This window comes from Rhea pennata, chromosome 8, assembly GCF_028389875.1.
Source record: "Rhea pennata isolate bPtePen1 chromosome 8, bPtePen1.pri, whole genome shotgun sequence".
Classification (NCBI taxonomy): domain Eukaryota; kingdom Metazoa; phylum Chordata; class Aves; order Rheiformes; family Rheidae; genus Rhea; species Rhea pennata.
The window spans coordinates 21,993,227-22,013,075 of record NC_084670.1 but is presented as its reverse complement, the minus strand read 5'-3'; the positions used below and the strand labels follow the sequence as shown (position 1 = coordinate 22,013,075).

Here is a 19,849-nt window from a genome sequence, read left to right as displayed (position 1 = left end):
CAAAGTATGTGACAACTTGTTTCATACTTAATATCTGTATTGTACACTAATGCTTTTTATTTTTTAGGAAGCACTATATCCTCGTGTTCTTTCTTAAATGACCTGATGCAAGACCAATGATACAAATAGCAGGCTTTGCATGGGCTTCAGTGAACTATGGATCAGGATTTTAGATGGATACACAAGACCTCTGTACGAAAAGTACTACCCCCAAAATCTTTTGTCTATTATCAGTGCTAAGGATTTCAAATCAGTTATCATTAATACCTGCAATTAAGTTTACAATTACATTCTTATTGTAATCTTCTCTGAAGGTAAGTCACATGAGTGACTCACTGATCTCCGACAAAGGAAAAAGCTCAAACCTTTATTCACACAACGAGGCCTGGGTCCCAGGAAACATGTCTGCCATCATGCATGCCATTCAGAATTTCAACATCATCTTCTGCTATTGTAAAATCAAACACCTAAGGGAATGCACAAATAATTAACATAATGGATAAAGTGAGAATCAGAAGTGTTCATATTCAACTCACCAAGATTCATTCAAAATTGAGACATGATTTTTCTAATTTTTTTCCTCTTGAAAATTGTTTGGAATGTTTCTCATAGACAAATATCATTCTATCAAGTTGACAGGCTCCACTGTTTGCTCCTTTGTGACTCTCATTTTCATTTGTAGACTCTAGTACACGATTTCACAGCACTGCCCTCAGGCAAGGGCCCAAGACAGTGGCAGTATCAGTGTTACTAGAAGTATCAGTACTATCAGTACCAGTGTTACCAGAAGTATAAGGACTTTCACAAAGCCAGCAAAACAAAGGTTGTATCTCTCTCTACCTTGTCTCTGCCTACTTAGGCAGAACACTTCTGGATCAGCTGCTGCAGCAAGAGTGCCACAGTTCCTCAGTACTTACTCTAACTTGACAGCAACCACCCGCCTCCATGCCTATGTTTTTAGAGCCACTAAGTCCTCCTGCTGTGAGGCCTGCAATGTAAGTCTGTGTGACAGTGTTTTCTTAGCAGTTGTCTTCTTCAGATATTATCACTTCAAAATTGAAGTTGCTCTAAAGTGTCTGTAGTGTTTGTCACAGCCCTTCATTCTCAGCAAAGTTCTGTGGAGCCTGAATTGCTGCCAGAAGAGCTCCTCCCATCCCACAACAGCCAGGGATGGCTGGCTGCTAGCATGCCTCTTGTAGGCAAACCTCAGTGCGCAGGCTTTTCAAACCCAAACCACGGACCAGCCACTGAACTAGAAATACTTTCTAATATTTCATATACTTGGGGCTTAATGACGTCCATGCTTTCCCTAAGCTAGAACTGAAATGGTATTGACTTAGACCAACACATCGGGGTGGGGTAAAGAGGAAAAAAGAAAGGGAGATGTGATAAATGGTTTCAGATAACTGTGCCAGTTTTTTTCCCCATCCTAAATGTTTTAGATTCTGCCACAATGCAACCATTCAGTTGCACTAAACCAGTTACTGGGGCTACACAGTAAACTTTGCAAAGCACAGAATTAATCTAGGCTCAAATTAAGGGGGGAGAGAAGGAGTGGTTTTTAACCTAGATTAGTTCTCTGAGCTAGTACACAATACAATACCACAAACAGCTGTGGCTTCACCATAGAAAGCAGAGTAGATGGCAGAATACAGTCAGGGCAGAAACTATATAACAAGCATAATCACCAAAAGAAAATGTCATTATGTTTGTGTTGATTCACTCATACACACAGTCAGTGATTAACCTGAGGTAAGAATATTCCTGTTTTCTTGTAGAGTTTGTTTCTGATTTGCAAAACAGTTCATACCCCTAAAATATTTTTGGAGGTAACAGCAAGGTTATTGTGGGACTTTTTCCGCAAGAAAACACTCCTTCAGATTAGAGAAATGGAGAGAAGAAGATATGAATTAAAGATGTTTGGTGTAAAGTGGAGAAAAAGAAAGGAGGAGGAGGAGGAGGGATGCTGCCAATCCCCTTTCCTTTCTCACTTTTACTTTGTCCATCACTTGCATGCTGGGACCTCCCTGCAAGTCAATGAGAATAAGGCAGGGAAGAGTCAGCTCAGCCAGTACTGTGACTTCCTTGAAAGGTCTCCTGGGACACCCCGCCAGAGTTTTACAGCTTTTGTACAGTGTCTGTGCGCTATAGAGAGTGTACAAACAAATTCCTTCCACTTGACTTGTGTGTCTACCATACAAAGGACCTATCCATAACTGGGATATGTTGTTCTACCACCATCTAAGTAATAAATAAAAATATTATTAATAAAAATTAACTATGGAAGCTTTCTTTATGGATACCTTTTTTCATATATAGTAAGTAAAATCCCATTTGGTTTCTGAGATTTGTGGATTACAGTATTCTACTGCACTGCAGTAATTTTACGCTACTATAATTTGACAATTTTATCTTACTTGCCCAATGTAAAACTGGCATAGGAAAATGGGCAGGCATACCCAAGTATTGAAAACAACAACAATTCGGATATTACTCAGACTTGAGTGTGTAACCAAATCTTACCTTGCAGTTTTCCTGTATCCTTTCTTCTCTTGTGGACTTTGGAATAGTGACAATCCCATTCTGAAAAACATCTCATCATTAAAACTTAGGGTTTCAAGCAAAATTATCTCATTTTCAAAACATTTTAATACATTCTTCATGCCTTCTGAGGTTTTCATTTACTTTTTAGATATCACTGACATTTCTACATACAACTATTTGTAATTGCATATATATATATATACACACTGCATTAAATTTCAACACAGATTACATGGTTTATGTCAATATACTACTTCACTGCTTACTGCTTTTTGTTGAGCTACAGAAAGGGAACGATGCCACTCACTGATTATGGCATTTAGCTGGAAAATATCTCTTATCAGTGGTTCCTTTCATTCTCTACAATCAGATTCTCCACATATGTAAAATATTGCCATGTTCTGGGTATTACATTCCAAGCTTCCAGTACAGCACAGTTAGTTCATGGGACAGCTGCATATTAAAGGTAATAATCCTTTCTGCATAAGCTCTAGGTTGATTTACAAAAAACAAACTATTTACATTTTTTCCCCAAGAGTTAGGTTTTTATACCCACCCATTACCTGTATACTCCAGCATATGCAAATCTGTGCTGGAGTTCTGCCATATTTCTTTGCCAGCTGAGTAATAGTAGGATGAGTGAGTGCTTCACCTTTGGCTAAAGGACAGTAGCCTTCAAAAATAATATTTTTGCTCCTACAATAATCCACCAGCTCCTGAGGTCTTTGGAAAGGATGATATTCAACCTTAGAGAAATAGGAAGAAACTGTTAATAAAAATCTTTAGAGTATATTTAAGAGAAATGGTTATCAGTAATAAATAATATTTTTGTCCTGTCTTCTTAAAAATACATGAATGAAATCACTACTGCTGGAAGATTTACGTATGTTATCAATTTTAGAAGATGTGTAGAAGATGTGGAGGATAACAAGCCACCAATATTTTGTCATTAACTTGCACAATAATTTACTGCATATTTTACGTTTCCCCCAAGAAGGAAGCTGTACAGAGCAGCTGCTTTCTGTCTGCAATTGGATTTGCCCTCCTGTTCTCAGGTAGTAAAGACTGCCCAGTGTTTGAAGAATATATGTAAATGCACTGTGGGAATCAGTCTTGGGTCATTTTTATTGGTGATTTAAGGCTGCCTTATCTTCTCTAAATACTCTTTTCCATCTGTTGATCCTCCAAGCTGTAAAGGCCAGTGTGTGCGTGCATGTATAACAGCCTGAGCAAAACAACTTGTCTAAGACTGAGGCCTGCCCTCTGCTTGCAATGGACACACAGAAAAGCCTGCATCCTGGCTCTGCCTGGCGGCCCTGCCAGCACTTCGGGGAGCAGAAGTGGCCGTGGCAGGAGGCGTGCAGGGGACCCTAACACTGAGCTGCCAAGATTCAGTTGAGAAAGAAAAAGTAACATGATACAAAGACATAGTTATAGCAAGCAAAAGAAAACATAGGTTATTGAAAAGGGGGGGGGGTAAAATTCAAGGGTCAAGCAGCCTGGCGTTTAGCCAAACCAAGGCTGAACCTCTTTTTTGTTTTTTTGTTTTTTTTTTTAAGTAATGTAGTAAGGAATATTAAAAACCCATGAACACACTGTTAGAAACACCTTCCTTTGCACTCAATTGAATGGCATTTTCTTTTATAAACTAGAGCGCAATCATGTGATGTGGCTTTAGCTCAACAACCGTCACCACTGTTCCAGTGATCTAACTCTTGCGCTTTTGGAAGAAAAATACTCTTTTGAACAATTACCTCAACACATGGAATCTGGAAATGCTCTTCTACCATAAAAGGGACAAACGAACATTTCCTGTTTCTCATCTTTTCAGACAACAATAGCCAGGAACAATAGGCTGGCACTCATCCAACATGCGCGGAGAAAAAAGCATGCCCCTCCAAGGCAGGGCTGAGTCAGCCCAAAGCTGCTCCAATCAAAATTACTAGGTGGACTCAGACCCAAGGTTCAAGCAGCAGACGCATCCATGTCTTCAACCTTTGATGCTTCTTGACCTTTGGGTGGCCTCTGCCTTTCATGTTTATATTTGTAAGACGAGTGTTTAGGTCATACATTTATTAACTTTTTTTTTGCGCTTGAGCTGACTTAAAAAAATATTCTAATTGTGTGTTACGCAAAACAGCAAGGAAAAGAAAGAACGAACAAGCAGCTCCTTTCAAAATATTGATTAACCAGAACAAACCTAACATACGTGCTCCTTACTGGACTCCACAACGAGAAAACTGAGTATTTCACAGAAACAGCAAGTACTCTCTTAGGGAAGGTAAAATTTTGTACTGATTATTAAATACAGATATAAAATGGAGCATCTTCAAAAATATTAATAAAATGCAAACATGGAGATCTAATAAAAATGTTTATAATTATTATCTAGAGGGTGTATTACTGAATTAATACAGTTGTAATAAGTAATTCTAGTAGAAATTACTTTTTAAAAAATAAGTATATACTATAAAATTGTATAGCCTAGAAAATACTAAATAAAGAGTCACTGATTCAGGATCAAATGCTGAAAAATCTGGACAATCTGCACAGCTTCAGGTGACACATTGAACACTTAATACTAATACAACTACAAGGTGAATTCAGCCACTGGTCCAGTACGGTTTCTAAGGAGCACAGATGCGGGTGTCCCTGTACCCAGTTAAAGCAACAGCACATGCTCATGCATCACCTGCCGGCTTGACAGGCAGAATATAGCGCAACAGCCGCTTCTGGCCCCACAAAAACTGTCTTCGTCTCCCCTGCTGGATCAGGGCTCTTCAGGTCTGTGAGACAAATTCTGTGTGCACAGTTGCCTGTTGGTAGGCGCAAGCAATTTTTTTTTGTATTAGGAACATTACTAAACATTAAAAAATCCACATAAAATACCTACTTTAGAATTTTTCCTCTTCAAACATTTCTGGAAGATTCTAGCAGCTTCCGCAGGCCAGGGACCAGCCCCTGAGCTGGCAGGGGCGCGGGGCGCGGGCCACCCTGCTTCCCCGGCACCAGGGGCAGCCGCGGCGCCCGCCTGCCCGGCCGCCCACCCGCGGCCCCTCTCAGGCCAGGCCCCCCCCGCCTGCGGCGGCCGAGCACCGTGGTCACCTCTTCTGGCGCTCTGTGCTGAGCAACCTCCGGGTAAAGTCCGGCACGTGTTTAACCAGAGCTGGCGGCTCCCACTACCGACGCCCTCCCAGCCGCTCGGCGCCGGCCGGAGGCGAGCGCCACGGAAGCAGGGTTTGGGGCCGGCCGCGGGCCCCGACTGGCCCCTGCTCTTTCCACCCCGCTGCTGGTCCCTCCAACCTTTTCACCTGGCAGAATTTTCCTGCATCTGGACTTCAGTCAGCCTCCCATGGGGAATGCACAGTCTAATTATTTTCCTTATAAAATTTAAGTCCAGAAATGAGTTTTTTTCTAAAGAGCAACAGCAGGTAAGTTTATGTACAGGGGGACTGTTTCCTGAGGCCTCAAAATACCAAAACACATTTCTACCTTGTACAAGTTACCTAACAGGGTATAAGGTTAGTATCTGTTAACACAGATCTTAACAGCATTACTTAAATCACTCTGAGCTTGTTGCACAGTAAGTTGCAGCTCTACAGATGCACAGAAATACTGACGAGCACTCCTGCGCAGAGCCTAGACAGTAACAGTTGGTATCCGGACTCGGTATCTGGACTTATTAAGTGAAATGTACACATAAATTAAATTATTTGGAAAATGTAATTTTTTCCCTAAAGAGTGACAGGGACAAGGAACTTCAAAGAGGCTGCACCTTCCTCCACCACACATCCACACGTAGCACTGCCAAAGCAGTTACGAACTCTGGAATATGAACTTGTAATGTCTACGCTGTATGTTTCATTCTATGTGATGCTAGAATAAAACATTTATTGTGGCTTTGTATAGAGTGATTCAGGTTTTTTTTTTTTTTTTTTTTTTTTTTTTTTTTTTTTTTAATTGTAACTGGTTATCCTAAAAGCTGCTTACTTACTACTACATGCCTTAACAAGACTATGCTCTTGAAAAGCCTGCTCTCTCCCACTTTGTTAAAGAACATGATGGAACTGTTCCATCCAGCAACCAGAAAGAGAAGCAGTGCTTACAGTCTAGTTTGTAAAGACTACAAAGTCTGATAAAGAACTGCTTTTCTTCTGTCCTTCTACGTCCTCCTTGTCACAGAAAAATAATTTTCAATTTTAATATAAGAACTGTTGGAATTGAGAGAAAACCCTCAATTCTTTATGTAACTTTACCAGGGCTAATAGGGAGGTGATTTTCCATCATTTTCATCATTAATAATTAGATTCTATAAAATAATTGTTTGCAAGTGTTTTATATTGAGAAATAAGCTTCATTAAAAAGGTAGGCAATTTTATGCATCAATATAGCAAAGATTTTTTGGTATTAACAGAATACTAGTGACTAAGCTAAGCATTAGGCATAGCACTTCTAGTCTCAATTTCATCTTAGGAATTCAGTAGTTACTTGGTAGTGCTTAAGTCATCTCTTCATTAAACTCAGCAACTAAAGCTTCTCCTTTCCAACATTAAACAAGAAGCAAAATAATTGCTATCTTGAGGATACTCTCAAGTACAGCTTGTAAGACACCTGTAACTCTGAAAAGTGTAAATTAATGCTATATAATTTTTAATGAAAATATTCAAAGTAGAGCAGTGGTATGGTTATTTCATCATTGGGTTTTGTTTTTGACTTGAAACAATGCTGCATATCACCTTAAGTAAATGGCTGAATGTTGAAGAAAAAGATTGCACTCTGAACAATTTTTTTTTTTTTTGTTTAGTTTGGTTGATGACAACATCACTCAGCTAAAACTGACTGTCAGCAAGGAACACACACACACCCCATCAATCTTGCAGTATCACTACTGTCTCAACGTTTCGTCTCCTTTTTTTCAGCCACAGAACAAAAAGATGGCATCAAACAATATTAAAAAGCAACTCTGCTCCATCACTACTTCTGGCACACCATGGCATTGTAAGACATTGACAGGCATTGAAAGGCTATTCTCATTTAAACAGCCAGTAACAATTTCTGCCAAACTCCAGTAAGGCTTCGGAGATATGTATATCTGAAGAGGAGACACAGTTGAACTTTGGCAAACTTGCTGATTCTTTAACAGTCATCAACCTACCTGTCTTTAATCATACTTCAATGGCTGATTTTAAATAACTTAAGTCTATTTGGTTTATTTTATTTGATTTGTGGTTAATTTAACATTACCGTAACTACCCTTTAGTAACCCAGGCCACACAGTCACACAGTCCAGAACAGAATTCCTTTACTTGCTTTAAAATGTATGATTATAATACACTAAAAGACAATCTCCATTTTGAAATATCACACTTTAGTCTCCCAGCTCTACTAGAAAAATGGGTTACCACCACCAGAAATGGACACATCTCTGTCAACAGCCAACCACAAAGAAAAGAAAGACTGAACTTGAAATAACCATTTTCACAACTTTTTTCCTCCATGTTTTGCTACTTTGTAATTGTCTATATATGACAAAAAACTCTAAGAAATAAAAAAAGGTAAGCATAACAGAAATCATGCTACTCTACAGATATGAACGGAAAAAAATGTTGTTTCTTGTCGGTAGTATGTGCAGAGTCTAGATGTGCAGTCATCTTCTGGGCAATCTTACTGTGGTCATTTATGGGGTTAGGTTTAGCTCAGTTGTTTAGAGCGTGGTGGTAATAATGCCAAGGTTGCAGGTTTGATCCCCGTACAGGCCACTCGTTTGAGGGTTGGACTAAATGATCTCCAGAGGTCTCTTCCAACCTTACCAATTCTATGACATTATAACATGAACAGCTACCAGAAATCCTCACCACCTGTAGCAGGGGGAAAAACATGAGCCTGCCCTCAAGCCCTGCCAGTCACCTGTTCTGTGTTAGCATATAGGCATTTTCCCTGGCAGTAGGAGATAGGAACTGGGGCAGGAATTTCCCACATAGCTGTGGGCAGACAACTGCAACAAGGGACCAGTTGTCTGTGCCCTGGAAGCCTGCTGTTACGTAGCTGGCAATCTTTTATCTGCCTAGAGCAGCAAAAAACCTTGCCTGGGCCCTGGCGAGATCTTCCTAAATGAGATGTTCACTGAATTTAAGGTCATCTTGCTGATGTAAACAGGGAGGAGGAAGGGTAATGGCACCCACTTTGATGAGTACCTAATTTGCCTCAGGGTTTCAGTGTTGCTTAGAGGAATTATTTATAATGTTTTAGCATAGGCTCTCAAAAAGCTCATTCACTCTGGAAATGCTAGATGTTTCGAGCTACTGGAATTTTATTTCCCTGCTGTCAGCATCAAAAGTTGGCACACTGACTTTACATTTTTTTTGTGCCTCAAAACTAGCCACAAACAAGCAGCTGGGACAAAACAGGGAAAGGAAGAGGAACGCTTCTTGAGTTCAGGTGGCCTTCCTAAATAGTTTCAAACATACGTATTTTGGTTTAGTGAAATAAAAGGGAATAAAATGCAAGAATATGACTATCCGAGTCTGGTCTTTCAGGCACAAAGTGAGGAGATGACAACTATTAAAAAGAAAAAAAAAAGAAAAAACAAACTCAAATATTTTAAATACATTTATCCACTCACCTGATTAACATGTGGGATAACCACACAGTCTTCCTCTAGTTGCTCAAGATGACTGATAAGAAAGTTGCTTACACCAATTGCTCTACACAAACCTAACAAGAGAAGCAAAAAAAAAAAAAAAAAGTTATAGGATAAGCCTAACTATTTGGAAGGATAACTTGAAAAATATCATTTTCAAGATACAAAATGACTGTGACTGTCCCATCCATTCCATACAGCAGAAAAATAAACAAACAAAACCCCTGAAATCTAGTTTGACAGCATTATCTGAAAACATGGTTCCGTCACAGTCACACTAGGAAACCGTTTTATAATCTAAGCATAGTGGAAGCTCCCCAGTGTATAAAAACTCCAAGCTAAATTCTGGGAAAGGCTAATGTAGTGTAAGCAAAGAACAATTGCACTTCACCAGAATGAAAAGAAGGAAATGGTGTTCTGAGCAGCTTGCCAAAACTAAAGGAAAGTGGAACATTTGCAGAAGACTAATAAGGTACGAGTAACAAACACAAGGACATGCAGTCCAAACGAACTATATAATCCTGCTTATGTTTCCATTAGATTGTTACTGTTACAAAGAGATTACATAAAAACTCAGTAAAGAAGTCAGAATAAAATAAGCAGTATCTAACAAAATTCAAGAAAATGAAACTGTAGGAAAGAGAATCTACACTAGAACTGTTAGATTTCTTAGCTCCTGTTGACATGCAAATGAAGATAAAGCTGCACACAGACAACATTAGGGTTGTTTTTAAAGTAAGCCTTACATATGTGTGCATACCTATTAATTAAGCATTGACAGCCATTAGAGGTCTTCCTGTGAACCTCAGATATAATAAAGCACACTTCCCAATATTGGCCTGCTACCACACTTCAACCCTGACTACTCTTCAGTATTTTGGTTCTTATCCTGTGCTAGGACAGTTAATACGGAAACCAACTGTAGTCAGGCTAATAGTGGTCTCTTTAGGCTGTGGATTCTGTAGACTATGAAGCAGACTCGTTTCTCAAGCCTCGAACTTTGTCTTCATTGATTTGATCTAGATTTCAGTTAGTAACTCTCCAGATGGAGAGTCTATTTCAAGTCCTGTAAACACAGGAGTTCAAACACTGTATTTAATTCAGTATTTCTCCAGGTCAGTTCTATATAATCTACAAGCATGTCCTCATCTATGAATATGCATACAAACACCTATAACAAAAAAGAAAGGAATTAAGCCAAAAATTATACTGTTTATTTTGGGGGGGAGGGGGCGAGGGGGGGGGGGAGAGACTGGGCAATTTCAGACATCTGATGTCAAATGAACTACACCTGAATCAACTCTGCCTTCACCCCAGAGTTAGAATCACCACTGTCTTGAGGTCAGTGGGGAAATCAGTGGAGCTGCCTTGAAACTGAACCTCAGATACAGACTCACATACAGCACTCATGAATGCAACTGGCACATATGAATACATTAAAAGGAGGAATTTACCATGATCGAGAATAAAGCTAACGAAAATGCTGAAGGGGAACGTACTAAGCATGTACTTATTTTTAAAATGCACATATGTTTTATGTTTAATAAGTAATTCATAAGTAGACTAAATTGTCATTTAAAGAAAAAAACAAGCTACAGAATTACAAAGTATCTTGAATTTGCAAGTTTGATTTAGCTGGACAAAATAGAGAAATTTAATTGTTCTAGCCTTTTCCGTTTAAATTCCAAAGTGAAGTTACAGTTTACTGCTATTATAACCACATTGTTAAAGGCCTGAAAAGAATTTTTGTATTTGAAAAGCCACTAACCATGTAAGTATAGGCAACTCTGCTGTAACGTTGCTTTTACATATTTTGGCAGCACAAGCAGTTAAGTCTGTAAAACCTGCATGCCTACTATCACTTTTTAATGTGGTTTCTTTTGTGGAATACAAAGGTAAAAAATACATTAACACGTAAAATGCGAGATAGCTTTCACTTACAGATACGATCACTGCTCAAGATATGTGACAATCAGCTTATAACCTACACTACAGCAATTCACATAATTTGTATTTAATCTGTCAGGAGGAGTGAAACATAAGCTTTTGAGTTCTGCTGACAAACAATCCTGGAGTGTCAACACTAATAAATCTTTATGCCAAAAGAGTCTGAAAAACATTATCAGTTTTAACACAACGGTGAACCAAAAATTTGCACACACTTGTTGAGAGCTAAGGAGTTACAAAAAACAGGCTACTACTGCCTGTGAAGAATAAAGCTTTTACTTCAAACTAAAACACAACAAAACTTAATCACAGAAGTGGAAGCTGAAAGGGCTCATTAGACTTCTTGTCCATTCCCACAAAAAGCTAGCAGTTTTCTTCCCTACAGTATACACAGGGTTTTGTTCCTTGCATATTTTTAGAAGTCTGCAACTTTACTTGGAAGGTTGTTCCACAGTCTCACTGCATTCCCTATTAAGTTTGTTAGGGCTGCCATCAAGCAGGTTCAGTTCAGTTATGTTTTGCTTTAAAAGTCATCAGAGTCACCTTTACTAAAATCAATATCATGGCATTACAGTATTTAAAGTAACACTGCACAGAGAAGGCAGAATCCAAAATAGCCAAGAAAGTAAAAAATTTCCCAGGAAATAAATAAACGATAAAAATAATATTTTTATGGAAACAGCATTTTCGTATCTTTTTTTTTAAAATGGAAGATGACTGAAATATTTCAATTTAATTAAATCCATGTATTTTGTTTTCATAAAGTTAGAACCCTTCATCTCTACTTCATTAGTTTGCTTTTGGTTACAAGTCAAATACATAAACATATATTGTAATTTAATACAAAAGTCAAAACACTAAATAAGATTTTTAATAATCGGACTGTAATTTTTCATATTTATTTCAACACACATTGGTAATATGAATTTGAAACACTGAAATTTCTTGAACAAATGAAGAGTCTGAATTTCAACCAATGATAACAGATCACCTTTCAGAGATGGCAAGAAATGCTTTCATCTACTTAATTGATGGTTAATACATTTGCCCTAAATTGCCCAAATCTGGAAAAGGACTGCCTTAATCAGGAGATTATAAGGAATTATTTCCATGTTTACATCTACTGAATTAATTCCTAAGAATAAAGAATCAGATAGAAAATGACTGACAGGAAAATCAAGAACCAAGTAGCACCTAGCCTCATCTGTCAGACCTGAAACTTATGGCTATGTATATCAAATAAGATACAAAAAATTACCACATCAATAGTAGAAATAAAAAGATGCATACTGAAGAACTCCATGTGTTTAATAGTCATTAATTCTTCCAGTACCTCAAAAAAAAGCTTCATCATGTTTAATTGCTGTGCTTTATGCAGGCATCACAAAAAATGCCCAGGTTTGGAATAAGCAGCTCAAGATTCCTCTCACTTAAGGGAATATCTTTACAGGTTCTTTATCAGTCTGTGTGATAAGACACAGAACAGAAGGTAAGGAGGGCCAGAGTGTAATTTGTATCAATGAAGCCTTTCTGGTGTAAAGGTTTATCAACATAAACTCAAAAATTCTTAGACTAATCTAACTTGCATTAGGGACGAAGCTCTCCTTTGGGTGAATTGGAAGAGATGAAGAAACAGGATTAGTTTACTACAGGATAATATATGTGTGATATGAAGATTTCTGCACTTCTCCTTCATTAAGTTTAATTTTGTGCAATTAGAGACTGTCATAAACTGTGTTGCATCTACTTGCATAATATCAATATTCAAGCTCTTGCCTACTTAAAAACTTGTAACACTTGCATTCGAATCTATAAAACATGCATTTGTACTTTTTTTTCCTATATAAAAAGACTTAACTTTAGGGAAAAATTTGCCTAAAAGGTTCCTCACTTATTTGCCTTCAAACAGCTATGATGGTGGGAAAGGACCAAGTTGAGACACATTTCTTCTGGCCTCTCTCAGGGACCCCCCAGAGTCAGGTTCCCCTGAGTTTGTGTCATGGATCTCAAACCCTCAGAACTCCGTTGAAATGGGGGAAAAAAGTGTTTTAAATTTAATACCTGTTTAGTAAGCTTAAAAATCTCATTTCAGAAAATTCAGCCACAATTCACATCCTAGCTGTTATAGTAACAGATGCTTTTAAAATCTGTACTTCCTTAGACATCACCGATCTAGCAAGTCCTGAAGTTCAAACCCCCTTGAGTCAAATATTGTAAAATGTGCTAGTTAAGATACCTTCCTAAATATACTTAAAATATACATTTATACTGCCTTATTTACAGTCACAGAGCTTTGACACAGGGAGAAAAAGCATCTTCCTTATCTGCTTGAGAAAGTGAGTGGATTGGCCCATTATGAAGCAGATCTTAAAAAAGTGCCAGGTGCAATAAACAAAGTTTGCAATTCCCCATTAGCTCCAAAGGCCTACCGAAGTTTTGCCATATTCCTTGATACTCCGACTTCAGAGGATTACAGGAAAACTGAGTAGTAATACCTCTTATATGCATGTTAAAAATTGACTAACCAGTGCACAATGGTGAATAGAAATTTTCATCCAGCTTTGAAAAACTGCAATGAAACTTTGCAAGACAAATTTGAAAACATATTGGCCTTCAAAATATGACTGATGATAATTGAAGAATTAATATCTCTCTTATTACACACACAACCATCTTGGCCTCCAGCATATAGGGGAGTAATTCCACTAGACTATACTACCCCCAGCTGCTGTGAAGCAATACCTCAAGCTAACAGACTGGCTCACAATGCAGTTGTGTATTAAGCTTAACATACCTTTTATAGCAACCTAGAGAACGATTGGTTATTTCTTCCTTTACTATATAATACCAAATATATAGTATAATACCAAATTATCGAGTTTGATGGACACTGTTAGTCTTGCCACAATAAAGCATAAATATATTGTGTGGCACCACAACACTGTTTTATTACAATAGTGAGCCTTATCTTTCTTGAACACTACTATGAGCTTTTATCAGACTTCTGAAGACTTTCTGAAATATTAACTGTACAAAGTTCAGATCAAAAATTTTTTTAAATGACAAAACTGGATGCTGGCTTTGTGGAGGCAGTTTTCCTTCCCCTGCCTGTTCCTTGACATTAGTCCCAGGCAAGGGAGAATTCCCCTGTGCAGCGAACAGTGCCCATTCCGTCACAGGTTCTGCTCAAGCCACAGAGTAAAAACACAAATGCATCCACTTTTCACAAGAGGTCAACTGCAGTATCTTTATTAAAGGAGGTTACAGAGGTTAGAAAGGCCCACATTTTCTGAGATACGCACATTAAAAATCTCACTTTAGGCAAATAGTATTACTCAACTAAACCATAAAGGCTGGATTCCAGCTTGGCCTGCTAGTCAGAAGTCGTAAGTTGAGAGTGCCCAACATGCAAATTGCAAGTCAAAATCTTCAAAAAGAAAGCAGATGACTCTTGACAATACACCCATAAAGGAATTAGGTTTTAAATCTACAAAGAGTGACTTGTTCCCATTTTACAGACCATAAAACAGACACCAAAAGGCTAAGCGTCCTGTCTAAAATCACCATAGGAAGACTGGCAAAACTGACAACAGGACCCACTTCCTAACCTCAGAAATCATGCTTCCACCTCCAAGGGATTTTTTTCTTATCCTATCTGCTACAGTAATACAGATGCATTATCTCCCTTCAAATGACTTTCCTGCTACTGCAATTCCATTCTTACTCCTGTGACAGATCCCCTTAAGCCAAGACAACCTGTGAGGACAACACAACAGCAGTAGTCAAATTGTCAACTTCCATGGCTGAAAATCCATCATAAAAACTCATTTAACACATCAGCTAAATATCTGACTAAATCGTGTAAGGTAGCAGTACTAGCTTAACATATTCTCAGTCTCTTTAACCCTGGCTGCTCATCCTCAGTACTTCAGTATGTCTAAATTATTAATTGACAAATTTCTTCCTCAAGCTGGCATTACAAATCATGTCAGATTAAAATGTTCCATCAAAAAGGTTGTGTTTGGTTGTTTTCAAAGCTGAATCAATTCCCCTGTACTCCAGTAGACTTCCCCTTCTCTTTTGTCAGTTTTATGCATGTAGAGTCATGTTGTAAACAGAATACAGCTTTAAAAAGCCTGAAAGCACATTTTTATACTCAGATCATTCTGCAGCTCCTGTTCAAAGCACCAATGCAACACTTTCAAGAGAGACAAATGATGCCTTTTCCCCAAATTGGGTATATTATTTACTGATGCAAAGTGTTAGTTTTTTTTTTGTTTTTTTTTTTTTGTTTTGTTTTTTTTTTTTTTTGGTAAGACTTTCCTTTGCAATGGACTTCAATAGTAGCTTCTTCCAAGAGTTATGTCCACAGTAGAACCTCTAGGTCACTAAACAAAGTAATCTGAGGGCTTATTTTTGCATTTAGAAATAAAGTTCATTATAGAAAAAAATAAAACAGTAAAATGTAACAAATGAGGACAGTCAGTCTTGCAAGTTTGGATTTGTTTTCAGTTATATATCTGCACCAAAACGTCAATTTCTTATTCTTAATTGTTTCACATTATGAGGGCTTCTTTCTGATTTTTAGCATAAGAAATGAGTAGTCATTTCTTTCTGCATATGTCTTTTATTGCAGACTTATCTGATAAACAGGGTGTGGTGCAACCAACATCCTCAACAACTGCAAACACCTTCAAACCATGAAAACACTTTTTTCTTAACAGTTTCTGATAATAACAAGCCCATCAGACATCTTTATGTATGCAGAGAGAATATACTGATACTAATGAGTAGATTTGTGTTGCTATGAAAATCAGTTATTTGCTTTTACCAATTAAAACTTCAGTGCAGCTTCCACAGACACATACACGATTTCTACCAGCATACTCACTCTTATGACCAATATTCTGTGAAAATATAACATAAGCATTTGTGAAATGTTAGTTGTTCAGCATTTGACAATGTAAGTACAGGCACAGAATAATTTTTCAGTAGAAGAGCAATTATACCAGAATACGTCCTCTAGGAAAGGATGTATGAGCGTCGTGTGCCACCCACAAAAAAATACATTTGGCTTACTCAACCCTCCACCCTTGAGGATGGACAGATAATGCAGGAGGAAAAGATGACAACTGCACTGGTCTATACCCAAAGATGAAAGATAAGGATATTAATAAGGTTGATGAGATTTTTTCCATCATTTGGAATTAGGGAAAATCGGGCTTCTCCAAGAATATAGCCACTTCACCTTCCATTATTAGGGCTAAACAATCTTTGTTACTTTAGGGACTCTCATCAAATCATATATGGAGAGAAAATATTATTAAAAACAACAACTAAATGAAAATAAATACAATCCATTCAAGAACATTTATCTGTATTTAAGAAAATAATATATTAACACATCAAAAAATTTCTGGTACAAGCATGAATGCCTCATGTAAGCGTAAGCTGTACTGCTTACACTAAAAGAAAACAAGCAAGAAGTTCTACATTTAGCAAAATGCCACCAAGTCCCCATGGGACATGAACCGAGTGATCACCCTGTTATCACACTTGCCAATTTCAGGGCCAAAAGCCGGCTGGAAACGTTCATTCTCCCCAGCACTTTTAGACGGAGGGACAAGTAATCATGTGCATGTGTATGAAAAGCTTTCCAAAATGATGGGCTAGCCACAATGCCAAAATCAGGGTCATTAAAGGCACTCACTGCATATGGAAAGGGTCATTTTGCTAGGAGCAGATCAATTACCAGTGTGCAAGCATAATGACTATTCATGATGTAAAAGCAGTTACCACACCGCTTTCATGTGCCAGCAGACAACTGCTGGTACAAGAACGTTGCAGCTGTCAAGGGAACGTTTGACTCAACGTATGTATCTTGGAATGGGCTCTGCAGGCAGCCAAGCCTCTGTCCTGAAGTATCGGAGAAGATAATTCCACAAATGAGAATGTACCAGACCACAAGAACTCAAACCATAGGTTTGATATTACAAGAATCCTAGCTGATTTCAGCTGTTACAACAGGAAGAGCCAGCTATTATACATAAACATCTCACTGACCAAAATAAGAATTTTCTCATTTTTTCCTCAGCAACTGTTTATCCCGTAACTCTCCGATGGAAAATGCATACGCAGCCTGTTGAACAAAATGCACATCTAGAGCTCTCTACCTCCAAGGTATGCTCACAGCACTAGACTGCAGATACTGGTTTATTTACTCTTTCTGTGGCCTCAACACATTTGCACATACAGCAATGGGGTCACTTGGCTGACAATTCACCTGAACTTAATTTTACCTGCTTTTAGGACTAGGATTTTTAATATTCTTCCTGCTCCTGTGAAGCAGCTGCGACCAAATTGGAGGAGATTAAGAAATCACAATAGCAACAACAAGATAAATACTACAGTCTCAGACATAACTGCTTTTAAAGAAGCTACTTCTTGAAATTTAAGTTACAAGTACTGAACTAGATCCTCAGCTAGTATGAATCAGTTTAAGAATGAGATCTAAACTGCTATCAGTTTGGTCTACACTCTTAATAAAAAGACTGGACGATTTCTCATAATTTAAATGGCAATTTAATTCCAGAGCACAGCTGCCCCTGGAAGCAGGGCTGGGCCCAGGCGCATGCAAATCCTAGGCTTTGAAGATCTACGGATGGCAACATACTTTAGCAGTCATAGAAAATGTAATTCTCTCCACTGAGTCCTTTCTTATCAGCATATTAATCTCATGTGTATCAAGCAGTGTCATATTTGATTACTGTGCAAAATAATAGTTCTAATACAATTTCTGTACAATTTGTAGAATCGTACATAACATTTATAATTTTTGGTTCATGTTACAGAATAATACAATTGTTATACCTTTGTATGCTGTTGTAAGTAATTTCCTTTCCAACTTTATTTACTAGGACTTTATGACATCCTTTCCTAGAAAAATATTAAAGGAAAACAGTAAATTTAATGACTGGACTCCGGCTATACAATAGGAATGCTAAAAAAGCTGGCTGAAAGTTCAACTTTGCCTTGCTTATAGGCAAAGGAGTCTAGAGAGTAAAACTGTAAAAAATTCAGAATAAAGAGGGAGAAAAATACTGGTAGAACTTTTAACAGACTAAGAACACATACTGTAGGATTTAGCCAGAAGAATATAAAAGACTGGCATGTTTAACCAGCCAAAGACTCTTTAGTTCAAAGGCAAACCAGAAAGATACTGGACCACGTCCCAGACATCAACCCAGAGGGATAAAAAAAAATGAATTGGAAAAAACTTTCAGGATTTGTTATTTTAACATAAATCTTGCATTTTTCTCACTGTACGGGACAAAAGCAGCTTCAGTATCCCTCTATCTGTTTTTATGCAAGAACAGGCATGCTGTAATATGTGCCATGTTCTCCCTTAAAAAAAACTCGAGAAAAATGCCTGAAATTCTGGGAAAATGCGTTTAATCTGAAGGGAGATCTTGAGATAGTTGCTTACTTGCATTAGGCAGTTGGACAACGGATTCAAGTACTAGCAAAAGAGTGCTAAAATATGAAACACTCTTTCAAGTGTGTTCCTGAGATCTCAGCCTTGGGCCAGTACGAGATTCTCTTCAGGTTTCAAAAACAGAAATCAAACTGGCTCCAAGGAGCACAGCCCCAAACTTCAGTATGGCAGCTAACCAACTGCAGAGAGTAATCAAATTGCTGACATATACTATTCAAGTTCTTATTTTAGACTGTTCATAGATGTTATTCTGAAAAATGTTAATATCAAACTCCTTTTGATGAAATACAAAGAGAAGATTATTAAAAACAGAATTATGGTAAGCCACAGTGAGGACTTTTTAATGATAACAAAGGAAAATGTCACCTGAACTTATTTTCTGTTTATGACAAGCTTCTGATACTACAACTCAAACCAAAACCTCTGTTAACAGTATATAGAGGAAGTACTATTAGGCACTCAAGGATCAAGACAGACCAAAGTTAAGGAGGTACAAACATCTCAGTGAACCAGTAGATACTTATCTACCAATTATATAATCACAATTCCATTAGCACACGCTGCATTCAAATAAAAGCTTTGAAGATTCTTCTATAGCCCTTGGTACTTTGTTTTCTAAAATTGGATTCATTGTCAGAGAAGGTTCATTTAACTTTCTATGTAAGTTTTCTGCTCTCTAGAATATCTATTCAGTAATTTGGCAAGTATTTCACATTTATTTGTAACTGCTTACACAAAGCTTCTATTAGTTGGGGGCAGAGTTCTGTAAATATTAGTGCACACCTACCTGTGTGCACTCTACAGAGTCAAGCCCTCTGATCCTTCCTCAGTTAGTTGTGCGAGAAGATACTTCAGTCCAGAAGACCTACAATTTGTGTTACTGCAGCCCTGTGTCTCAGCTACATATCCTGTCTCAGATGAACCTAGACTGGATCCATCTTTGAGAATTTTTTTTAAGACCATGTCCACAAAGCTGTGAATGTAGATACACTGCAAATATCAGCAGTTCCTCTTCATTACAGCTGTTCATTTACTGAGGAGCTAGTTATGCCTATGAAACAACTAAGGTGCATATGCCTAACATATCACCTTGGCAGGATGCGATGTGTTCTGCCTGCCCATTCCAAGAAACTCTGCAAACAAGGCAATTTAAAAAACAAGTTCAGAGAAGAGGTTTGTAATCTGAAAGGCATGTGGCTACAATCAGGAAAAAAAAGCTGATG

The 19,849-nt window shown here is 37.9% G+C and overlaps 1 protein-coding gene across 1 annotated transcript in view; it reads right to left on the bottom strand.

The window, feature by feature from the left end:
• The window catches only part of LOC134143605 (9,11-endoperoxide prostaglandin H2 reductase-like), a 50,462-nt gene that overhangs the window by 6,127 nt on the left and 24,486 nt on the right, over positions 1 to 19,849 (bottom strand). The window contains exons 4-7 of the mRNA XM_062581771.1: positions 9,167 to 9,258; positions 3,108 to 3,290; positions 2,524 to 2,583; positions 366 to 467 (exon numbers count right to left, since the gene is read on the bottom strand). Of these exons, the coding sequence (XP_062437755.1) occupies positions 372 to 467; positions 2,524 to 2,583; positions 3,108 to 3,290; positions 9,167 to 9,258 (431 nt within the window). The 3' untranslated portion in view covers positions 366 to 371. The remainder of the gene's footprint in view (positions 1 to 365; positions 468 to 2,523; positions 2,584 to 3,107; positions 3,291 to 9,166; positions 9,259 to 19,849) is intronic.